Source organism: Mesoplodon bidens (genome assembly GCF_964165515.1).
Source record: "Mesoplodon bidens genome assembly, chromosome: 8".
NCBI classification, from domain to species: domain Eukaryota; kingdom Metazoa; phylum Chordata; class Mammalia; order Artiodactyla; family Ziphiidae; genus Mesoplodon; species Mesoplodon bidens.
In genome coordinates this window covers 20621557-20633977 of record NC_138165.1, presented here as the reverse complement: position 1 = coordinate 20633977, position 12421 = coordinate 20621557, and the positions used below count along the sequence as shown (strand labels likewise).

Sequence of the window (12421 nt, the reverse complement as noted above, 5' to 3'; positions counted from 1 at the left end):
CTCAGGTGGCAAGAAGGTAAACTTTTGCTGCAGCCCAAAGCTAGGCATCACACTGCCATAAACCATCACGGTCTCTTTTTCTGCAATTTGTTCTACAATCCAAGATCAGATCTTATTTTTTGACCTTTGTTTAAAACTATGCTGGGGGAGGTGAACTAGCAATAAGTAATTCAAACATCTTAACATAAATGCTTAAGGGAAGATGAAAATCTCTCCACATCACTTTCATTTTCTTTTCCATGTGCAGAACAGTTTTTGACGAATAAACAGTTACTATTAGAGACAAAAAACTGATAAAGGAGGAAAAAGACATCAGTTATGTATCTTCTTTAACTCAAAATGTTTTGATAGTCTCTTTTCCAATTATCAAAGATGCACACATATACAAAGGTATTTTCAATTATAGTTGATGGCATCAGGTGACAGTTCTAATGTCTACTTTGATTTTGAAGGCATGTTAGTATTATAACAACCATTTTAGCTCCCGTAAGGTTTTGTTCTTTTTCTCTTTTTACAGTAGGGAAACCAGTTGTCATTATTTTGTATTAGGAAATCTGGTCAAATGTGCTCTGTATTTAACTAGGCAATAACCAGACTTCAAATATCCATTAGCTCCATTAGGTGATAACGCATATTAGGAGAAGAGGCATGGAAACGTGTCTCTGATGATTGTACTTGAGGGCTTGGGAGCAGAGAAAGAAAAAGAATTCCTGCCAAAAACGTGGCTTGGGATGTATTCTGGGACTGATCTAATTATTGGCTTGTTATTATTTGGACTTCATCTCAGAGACTCTAGGAGGACAAAGCTCACAATCTTCTTTTGTGGAACTTGAAAGCCCTCCATGACTTACTGAAGTCAACTGGAAGGTATTAGTATCTCCTCAACAAATGATCAGATCCCAGTATTCTCTATTAATGCACAGTAGGAAAGCTAAAATATGTTGTTTGTCTTGAGGCAAAATTTTTGTTACTTTAGCAGCTTCACAGATAATCTATCTCCCTGTCTGGAACCATAATTTTATGTATTTAATTATTCTGCTTGTGCTAACATATTTGTCTTCTGATTATTTTGACTTGTCTTAACATATCATTTCTCTTCTCACATCTGTATTTCAAGAAAAATGGCACTAAGCACTTCTTCCCTTCCCAAGATTGCCCTCAACTCTTGCTTGTGTTTAGGCAGTTTCTTAACCTCCAACTACTTAAACAGTCGAAGCTATTTAGTCCAATGAATAAAATCAATACAGTAGTCGTCTCTGGACCTAAATTCTATTTCTAGCATTAACTCTGAGTCATTGGTAAGAACCTTACCAGCAGTGGAAGGAAGTCTTTTTTTCAAGAAGGAAACAGAGACCCAGCCGAGTGTCCTGGTGATGTGCATCTCTGCCTAAGATATCTAAGGCATGGTTTTCCCAGTATAACTTAGGGTTCCACCCTAAATGATCTGGAGCCATTCACTGTGTGTGTGTGTGCGCGTGTGTGATAGAGAGAAAGACAGAGGGAGAGAGAGGAACATACAGGGCTACTTGGGAGTGAGACCAAAGTCTGACATTTTCATATTATCATCCCAGATCCTAGGTCATGCAGCCTAAGGGAGTTCATACTGAAGCTTTGGCCTAAACACCTAGTTGTCAGAAAAAATGAGAGCCAGAAACTATCATACTGACAGGATAAATAACTGTTACATTTTAAAGGATGTTTTAATCCTTTTAAAGTGTGCCATTTAGTTTGCTTATGAGTTGCCCTATAAAAAGCATTAAAATTAATTGGGCCTCTTTGCTTGAAAGAGGAACCATGAAAATGGAACCATGAAAATGAGGGTAGAGGAGAGAATGAGTCCCACTCCCCGCCCAGTATGGGGTGGCAGTGGTGTTGAGGAAAGGAAAGCCAACCATCTCCAGCACCCGAGGCAGGGAAGAAATAGAGCTCAGGATGGTGGAAAGATACACAGGCAGCCCTGGGGCTTAGCAGACAGCTCAAGTAGCAGCTGCTAACTTTGTCACACAAAGGAAGGTGTATACAATGGGAGCAGTGAAGAGCCTTTTCCAGGGAGCACACACATCAAACAGCTTTGTCATGTCTTATCACTGCTGAGAAGGTAATTTAGTCACAGTGTGTGTCCCCCAACCCTCTTACCAACTTAAGTAACTGTGCCCAATTAAAATGTTGTGAAGCCATCAGTGCAATTGAATGGTATACTGAAGTGAAAAACTAAGCTTAATGAAAATGTAATCAATTACAATAGGTATAAATGAGCTAAAAAAATAGCCAAAGGGTGGAGAAAGGGAGAGGAAAAATGATTTTTAACTTAATCTTACAAATAAAGTTGACCTTTTGAATAAAGTAGGCTGGATACCAAGCTATGAAATGGCATTCATTCCCCCTCCACATAATTTTAGAAAGCTAAGATTATCTAGTGATTTAGAGAATTGGTATGGGATCTGAGTAATATGTAGGATTTTAATGTGCTGATGATTATCCAGTAAAGCTCAGAAACTAACCATTGAAAGATGTAATGATATAGTGAACATTTATTGAGCACTTACCATATACCAAGCCATGCTCTAAGAATATTTACATATATAATCTTGTTTATTTTATAACAAATTTATAAATAGATACTATTATTATTCGCATTTTACAGAAAAGGAAACTGAGGCACCGAGGCTGAGTAACTTGTCCAAACTCATAAAGCAAGTAAATATAAAAGTTGGGATTGATATCCACACCATCTGTACCAGAGTCCTCTGTTACTACCTTTGACATGCAGTGTCATTGAAAGTAATGGTAGTAGCAAGCATTCTAATTAGGAGGGGGTCCTATTGCTTTCAAAATCATGTTTCTCCAACAAACACTTTAAGATACTTTGTATATACCCTGGCATAACTTAGAGTGAATTCTAGAGACAGCCTATGTGCTAAAATGAAATTCTGTGATAAATTTTAATCTATGAGTGGTTGGAAAGTCATGTATATCTGTTACTGGATTGAACTATCAATGCCAGTATCCAATAATAAGATAATTCAACCCTTATTTAAGTCTTATGCCACCCAATGTTAAAAAGCTATATTCACGGGAAGTGGGGGTGGAAGATAAATTAGGGGTTTGGGATTAACATATACACACTACTATATATAAAACAGGTAAACAAGGACCTACTGTATAGCACAGGGAACTATACTCAATATCTTGTAATAACCTATAATGGAAAAGAAGCTGAAAAAGAATATATATATATAGAGAGAGATAGATATACATACATATATATAAGTGAATACCTTTGCTGTACACTTGAAATGAACAGAACATTGTAAATTAACTATACTTCAATCTAAAAATTAAAGCTAAATTCAAAGAAAGATAAAAAAAAAATTTTGCTATGTTGTAGCCACTAAGCTAGGCACTTTTGTTACCTCATATTAATTTAAACTGGTCAACCATTCAAGCTCTAAATCCTAGTTAGAAGGTAGCATCATACAAAGGAGAATATACATGCATGTGTACACATCTGTGAGCACACATACACACAAACACACAGAGTTTTACAGTTGCCTAGCAGGTACAAGACTGGTGCCCTGAGGCTGTGCTTATATGTGTCATCACTGATATCATTTAAATTGCCTATTAACAAAGAATCTGATTACATACGGTTACATGATTATGATATACATGGTACTCAAATTATAAAAACTTCCAAATGTGAATTCTATTACCCATTTTTCCTCCCACAAAGATGGGTATCTTGTAAGCATATGTGATCTGGGTAGTAAAAATATTATCTGCCCTTATGTCTTATTTAATTCTCCTAGATGTCCTTGATACTGTCTTGTACAAAGAGACCATGAATACCCTGGTTTTAATTTATTTGTTTGTCTGACTTATTCCTGACTGGAGCAATTGCGAAAAATTACATTCATAAATCTTCTTGCCAAGATAATTAATTATGCACGAAATACTCCAAGCTGCTTCTGATTTTCATTAATGAAGCAGATTATCTGCAAAATAAGATGAGGCTGGAGTTGGGAAAAAAGGTCAGCTGCTCATTTTAAAATGTAAAACAAGTGCACTTTTTTACATCTGAAAACAATGCTAAAGAGAGGACATGCTATGATTATGTTTTTCAGGCTATCACATGCCAATTAAGATAGAAAAGTATGTGGTCTTCGTTTGCCTTTTTTTCTGCAACTGATGTAAATCTTAAGTCGCCATCATTCTGGTCACCTAATTTCTTTTCCACAGGAGAATTAGCTAAACTACTATAGTTCAAGAGCATTAGGCTATAAGCATTTAGAAACAGAGAAGCACTAAATGCATCTTTTAAATGGCTCTTATGAGAGAAGATGCATTAGATATTCAGACATCCATATTATTATTCATTAGTAATCTTTGCTCTAATTCTCCGTTTAATTTTCCTTCTTTTCACATGGTTAAAATGATTGACAAAGCTGATATTTTATTAATGGAAGGTTTGACAGCTTCTGTGTTCCCTTAAAAATCAGTACAGAACTGACAAAAATATCTTTACCCTCCAATGAAGCATGCGCCTCTGTGGTTCCACAATGTTCTAGGCTTATCGGGTAGATCTTCCGGGAACATGATAATCATAGAACTCAAATTACTAACAGAGTTACACTCAATTTGGTGTCCCTGCTGCTATTCTTCCCCATTGCATCATCAACAAAACTTTAAAATAGAACATTCAGGAAAAACTTGAAAACTTAGGTAAGTTAATTATGCTTGTACCTATCTGGATTTAAAAATATTTCCTTGCTCACATAATTACCAACACAGTAAACATTAATTATTGTTTCTAATATTGAGAAACTGAAGAGACTCTACTTCTTCATCAATAAGATATTATTTAAATTGTGCTATATTCAAATAGTGACATACTACATGAAAATTATCTATGGTACTTTTGACATAAGACTATGTCTATGACGTGTTCAATTTGATATTAGGTAATAAGATAGTACGCGTAGGTTAATTCCATTAGTTTTTGTTTGCTTGTTTTGTTTTTTCTGTAATAAATGTGTGTGTGCCTGTGACTATGATCATGCTTGGATAAAGGTCTAAAAGGTGGCAGCATGTCAAAGGTTAATCGCAATTATCTGTATGGATAGTAATCTCATCTACAGTTTTAGCTCATTAATAAGTCAACATTATTAAGTCACAAGCAGAAAATAATACAACTATATTCTTGTTTTAAATCATTAATTGAGTGCCCATTGAACAGTATGGCTAAGATTATAAAAGTGACTTTTATTTGATCACACCTTGTGAATGCAAAATAAATAATGAAATTAGCCTTTAATGCAAGTCTTTATGTGAGCAAAGAAGGGTAGGACCGGGGGGGTATGTAATGGGTTGGGCCTTCACTGTTCTTTTCAGACATGATGATAAAAAATGTTAATACTAATATAGCAGTTTCCATGTGCCAGGTACAGTTCTAAGCACTCGACATATATGATTCTAACACTATGGTGTAGGTACTATTACATCCCATTTTACAGAAAACAACCTCAGGGAGGTTAAATAATTGCTCAGTTACTCAGCTGGCAAATGGTGCAGTCAGGATTTGAACCCAGCAAACAATCTGGCCCCAGGATCTGTGCTCTTACAAGCACACAGAAACAACAGTGACAGTGATTATTTACTCGAGCTGTTGTCACTGGTATTAGCAAAAGAAAGTGTAACATGGGGCGTTTTAAAATTAAATTAAAATTAAATTTTTAATTTATTTAAATTTATTTAATTTCCTTAAATTTATATTTAAGGAAATGACTTATTTATTGACCAATTTTTAACACTTATTTATTTATTTGGTCTCATGATCTTTTAAAAATTTTTATTGAAATATATTTGATTTATAATGTTGTGTTAGTTTCAGATGTACAGCAAAGTGATTCAGTTATATATATGTATTCTTTTTTAGATTCTTTTCCATTACAGGTTATTATAAGATACTGAGTATAGTTCCCTGTTCTATACAGTAGGTCCTTGTTTATCTATTTTATTAGTAGTGTGTATATTTTAATACCAAACTCCTAATTTACCCGTCCTCCCCCACCTTTCCCTTTTGGTAACCATAAGTTTGTTTTCTGTCTGTGAGTCTATTTCTGTTTTGTAAATAAGTTCATTCATATCATTTTTTTAGATTCCACACATAAGTGATACCATATGATATTTGTCTTTCTCTGTCTGACTTACTTCACTTAGCATGATAATCTCTAGGTCCATCCACGTTGCTGCAAATGGCATTATTTCATTCTTTTTAAGGCTGAGTAATACTCCATTATGTATATGTACCACATCTTCTTTATCCATTCATCTGTCGATGGACATTTAGATTGCTTCCATGTCTTGGCTACTGTAAATAGTGCTGCAATGAACACTGGGGTGCATGTATCTTTTTGTTTTTTGTTTTTTGTGGGTTTTTTTTTGCTGTACGCGGGCCTCTCACTGCCGCGGCCTCTCCCGCTGCGGAGCACAGGCCCCGGATGCGCAGGCCCAGCGGCCATGGCTCGCGGGCCCAGCCGCTCCGCGGCATGTGGGATCCTCCCAGACCGGGGCATGAACCCATGTTCCCTGCATCGGCAGGTGGACTCTCAACCACTGTGCCACCAGGGAAGCCCACATGTATCTTTTTGAATCATCGTTTTCTCCTGATATATGCCCAGGAATGGGATTGCTGGATCATATGGTATCTCTGCTTTTAGTTTTTTAAGGAACCTCTATACTGTTCTCCATAGTGGCTGCACCAATTTACATTCTTAGCAACAGTGTAGGAGGGTACCCTTTTCTCCACACCCTCTCCAGTATCTATTATTTATAGACTTTTTGATGATGGCCATTCTGACCGGTATGAGGTGATACCTCATTTGTAGTCTTGATTTGCATTTCTCTAATAATTAACGATGCTGAGCATCTTTTCATGTGCCTGTTGGCCATCTGTATGTCTTCTTTGGAGAAATGTCTATTTAGATCTTCTGCCCATTTTTTGATGGAGTTGTTTGTTTTTTTGATATCGAGCAGTATGAGCTGTTTGTATATTTCTGAAATTGACCAATTTTATTTAAAATAATATTTATCCTTAAGATTATTACTAGATTGATTTTGGTTCTAGACTATTAGGAGTAGAGTCTAAGTGAAAGTCTGGTTCTTTTAACCACAACTGTGCATCTTAAAGCCTTACTATACCTATGGCAGCCTCCAAAAACTAAACAGTATTGAGAAACTTAGACACATATAACAACAGTAATGCTAAACCCAGGGGAAAGAATAGGAACCGAATGAGAAAGAATTCGTAAGTTGTAAGGTTTAACCAAGCAGAGGGAGGACAAGGAAACTAATATTTATTAAGCATCTTTTAAAATGGTAGGCATTGCACTACATGTTTTACACATGTTTTTCATTTAATCCTTAGAACAATTCTGTGAATTAAGTGTTATTATTTCCAATTTAAAGATGAGACTTATTAAAATAACAATGAGGTACCACTATGCACCTGTCAGAGTGGCTAAAGTCCAAGACACTGATAACACCAAGTGCTGACAAGGATGTGGAGCAACAGAGACTCTCTTTCAAAAGTGGTACAGCCACTTTGGAAGGCCATTTGGCTGTTTCTTATAAATATACTCTTAGCATATATCATCCAGCAATTGTGTGCCTTGGTATTTACCCAAATGAATTAAAAATTTATGTCCACATGAAAACTTGCACATGGATGCTTATAACAGCTTTATGCATAATTGCCAAAACTTGGAAGCAACCAAGACATCTTTCAGTAGGTGACTGGATAAATAAACTGTGGTCCATCCAGACAATGGAATATTATCCAGCACTAAAAAGAAACGGTTATCAAGCCATGAAAAAACATGGAGGAATCTTTTTTTTTTTTTTTTTTTTTTTTGCGGTACACGGGCCTCTCACTGCTGTGGCCTCTCCCGTTGCAGAGCACAGGCTCCAGGCGTGCAGGCTCAGCGGCCATGGCTCACGGGCCCAGCCGCTCTGCGGCATGTGGGATCTTCCCGGACCGGGGCACGAACCCGTGTCCCCTGCATCGGCAGGTGGACTCTCAACCACTGTGCCACCAGGGAAGCCCATGGAAGAATCTTAAATGCATATTAATAAGCAAAAGAAGACAATCTGAAAAGGTTACACACTGTACAATTTCAGTTATATGACATTCTGGAAAAGGCAAAACTATGGAAACAGTAAAAAGATCAGTTGTTGCCAAGAATTAGGCAGGGAGGGATGAAAAGGAGGAGAACAGAGGATACGTAGGGCAGTAGAATTATTCTGTATACTGCAATGGTGGATACATGTCATTACACATTTTTTCAAAGCTATAGAATGTACTGCACCAAGAGTGAACCCTAGTGTAAACTATGGATTTGGGGTGATAATGATGTGTCAGTGCAGGTTCATCAATTGTAACAAATGTCCCACTCTGACGGGGGATGCTGATAATGGGGGAGGCTGTGCACGTGTGGGAACAGAGGATACCATGTACTTTCCACTCAATTTCTCTGTGAATCTAAAACTGCTGTAAAAAATAAATTCTATTTAAAAAAGCACTCCCTCAAAAAAAGAGCACACACTTCCACCAAAACATGAGACCCCATAAGATAGAAAACTCACCAAGTCAAAAACCTTCTGTAATACCTTACTTTAATTATTATCAAATCATCTTTCTGATTCTAGGGTTGGCAAGGTATCTAGATCTCCCTCAAGCATATGACTGGATTAGATAGTTCATTTTGAATCTTCATGTGATTTTTTTTTTTTTTACTGCAGAGGATAAGTGGATGAGTATTGCCACAGTCTTGAAGCAGAATGGCAAAATTACTACCTTAAAAATAAATAAATAAAACTTACTGTAGCTGCTTTTTCAATCTTGGGAAATTGTGCTGTGTTTGGGAAGCCTCTTTGCAGATAGAATGTCTCTGGATAAGAGAGGTCGTGGTTTAAAAGGGATAAACTACTCTGATGATAAAGTAAGAGGAGTTTTTAGTGTATTCTTGGAAGCACTAGAGGCAGGGGTTGGGGGTTATGAATTCAATAGAAAGAAATAAGAGGAAGGTTCTTTTTAAGGGGACAGCAGCTCTGGGAACATGGTGTCAGGTCAGGATTAGGGGAGAGAGAAAAGGACAAAGAGAGAGAAAGAAAGAGAGGGAGAGAGTGCCATAGGATACGGAGGACAAGGAACTTTGGAAACAGTTGTTTGATAAACAACTTTAAGTTTATTCTTGTCCTGAGCATTAGTTCTCCTTTGTTATGCCAGAATCATCAGTTAAAGGCTATTGCATTGGATAATAGCATTCTGGGTAATGAGCATATGAAGGTGGGGTGGGGGAAGAACTAAGTTGGGGAGGCGCTGTGGCTTGGCAGGCAAAGCGCAGAAGAAGCAGGACAGTGAATGGTAGCAGTCAAGACAAAAGCGCTGAAGGTGGAGGTGGGTTGGAAAGTATAGAGTGACTTAAAGGAGGAGATGACAAAATGCAAGCCGACTGTATGTCTGGAGGTGTCTGCATTTGGGTGTCTGCTCTATGTCACCTCCTCAGAGAGGCCTTCTGTGATTCCTTCTCTGATTAAAAGTAGACCAACACAAGTCAAAATTCACTGCCCCAGTTGATCTTTATGGCACTTGTCACTGTTCATTTGTTTATCACAGGCCTTTCCCATCACACTAAAACAGTGGTTCACATCTGGGGGTAATTTTGGCCCCCAGGGGACAGTCAGCAATGTCTGGAGACCTTTTTTGGTTGTCACAACTAGAGTATGTTCTACTGGCATCTGGTGGGTAGAGGTCCTGAATGTTGCTCAACACCCTAGAGTGCCCAGGACAGCCTCCCAAAAGGAGTTACCTAGCACTGGTTATCAATAGACCTGAGGATGAGAAAATGCACTAGAAGGAAAATTCCTGGAGGAAAAGGACTTTATCTTGTGTGTTATGTATCCCTAGTACTTATAATAGGATCTGGGTACATAGTAGGTACTCAATAAGTATAAGTTGAAAGGTTAATCATTCAAATCCTCATTTTTCCAGCTTGAAAGAACCAGTTTCTCCTGGACTCATATTGGCTACCAGCTGTATGTCTATCTCTCTAGTTCGGATCAGAGCAATAATATAAAATATATGAAGAGACCCCTTTCCTATGCATCCAGACCAGGAGATGTCCTTCCATCATTTCTCTCTGAAAATTCCCTCCAGTTAATCTGTACAGATTAAAGCATGGGCTTGGGGCAGTTATAAATATAGCCATAAATATCCTACCTATTTGAGTTGGGGGTCTGCAAAGAGAGTTCTATCCACTCTTACTCTCAAGTGATCGGGGCACAAGGAACGCACAGCAAGCACATTGACAACTGACCAGAGCTGGGCCTACAGTCTGAGTAATGAGCTCTAACAAGCCTGCAAACTCATCAACCTCCCACCCCAAAGCCCTCTAACCACTGAGCATCCAGACATAGGCCAAGGTCATATTTCTTCATTGGTGCCAGGCTACTGTTTTAAGAACATTATCTCTATTTCGGACTGACAGACTTTTTCACTGGCATTAGCAGCATCATGCCCCCCCAACATTCAAGAAAACTGCAATGAACTTTTCAGAATTTCAAAGAAATGTAACTAAAGGTAGTGACCTGGACAGAGGCACGAAAGAGAATCCAACAATAGAACCTAGTCATTTTCAAAACTGCTAGCGGATATTCTCCCATTTAAAAAATCAGTATTATAATGAGAAGAAATAAAATCTTTGTTTTTATACTACTTGCTTGGGAAAACAACTTGGTAGTCTGAATCAAAGACCAAAAGATTTGACCATGATGACTGAAAAGCTGCCCCAGGAAATGGCTCATCCACATAACAAGCAGACTTCATTAGACAAGGTCAGGACACCATCAGTGCCCCTTTGGGTTACCTGACTTTCTTGTTGGTCCCACTGACATATCTGCAGAACCTGACTCAATTCCTGCTGCTGTTGCTTCAGGTACTTGTCTAATTGCCGTCTCCTGTCTTGGAGAAGTTCAAGAAGACTGTCAATCTTCAGGCAGCTGTTTTGAGCTCCCTGAATCATCTCGGGATTCATATTAGGTCCATCACACTTGATTTTTTCTATGAAGTCATTGAGTTGTTGACTTTTGTTTAAAAGGGCTAGAGATCGTTCTAAGAGTTCTAGAAGAAAATTAGAAAAAAGAATAGTGATATGAGCAAGTTTTTATACAGTAATATTTGGATTCAACATATAATTTAAAATATATGTAACCTTCTATTAAAAATAAGGAATTCAAATGTGTAAACATAAAATGCCTCCAATACAACTGGTCAAATACCTTGGCCTAACAACTGCTATGGCGCTAACTGCCAAATGGTAGGATGCTGAAGTTCAGTGATGGCATAAATCAGTACAGGGGAGTGGAAAGACTGTGAGATTTGGGCACTGGTTCAGTTGGGTTTTAGTGGTGATATGCTGGTTAAGGTGCCTACTCTCCTTGTAGCGCTCTACATCCTGAGGTGATTGGACTAAATCTGAGGTTTAAAGGCTAATGCCTGCAGTAACCAAACAAAAGCTCAGTGAATATGCGGGCCAGGTACCCAGACGTCAGGGACTATGGCAAAGTGGAAAATACATGCCCAGTCTCACAGGATCTGCTGTCACCCAGTGCTGACCAACTGTGGACATGAGGGAATACAGGGTCAGTGTTGATGGGGCTTCCAATTTTTAAAGAATTATAAACACGGATTTTTATGTGAAAGCTTCTGATTTTTAACTGTTTTGTAATTGGTATTTTTTAAATTAAAAAACACTGAAGGATCAACAAAACATGGCTCTCTGGCAAATGGGTCACTGGTTTGCACTCTCTGGAGTAGACAGCATTATTGGTGTGGGCAACATCTGGTAGAAACGGGAGCTTAAGCCTGAAAACTGAAGGACTACCAGGGGAGAGAGTATAGATGGGGGAGTTGAGAGTAGCTCTTTGAGGATCCCCAACCTCACTTGAGGATCCATTGGAAGAGCCCTTGGGAAACTATCCATTCCCCACAAGCCAGAAGACGTCTTCTGTTTCCTAGATTTGTGCAGTCACCTCTTAATTGCATCTCCTCTCCAATCCATTTCATCCATTCTCCATATATTAGAAAGATCTTTTCTAAACACTCTCTCTCTCTCTCTCTCTCTCTCTCTCTCTCTCTCTCTCTCACACACACACACACACACACACACACACACACACACACACCAATGGCTTCCCAGTGTCTTAGAATTAAGGACAGACCCCTTAACATGATTTCAGTTCTGGCATGGTCTGGTCCCTATTTTCCCTTTCAGATTGTCTCAATCTCTTTACCTCCATCCATATCTTCTTTAAATACCTCACACATGGTATACTCCTTGTTGCCCCAGAACTTTTTACTACG

General features: G+C 38.2%; 1 protein-coding gene across 2 annotated transcripts in view; it reads right to left on the bottom strand.

Moving 5' to 3' along the window:
* CCDC141 (coiled-coil domain containing 141) overlaps nucleotides 1-12421 on the bottom strand; it is a 220362-nt gene that overhangs the window by 134158 nt on the left and 73783 nt on the right. For both annotated transcript variants that reach the window (XR_014016451.1, XM_081241858.1), the window contains exon 6: nucleotides 10926-11179. Coding sequence is in view for 1 of the 2 variants with exons in the window: in XM_081241858.1 (XP_081097984.1) it covers nucleotides 10926-11179 (254 nt within the window). In the remaining variant the exon portion in view is untranslated. The remainder of the gene's footprint in view (nucleotides 1-10925; nucleotides 11180-12421) is intronic.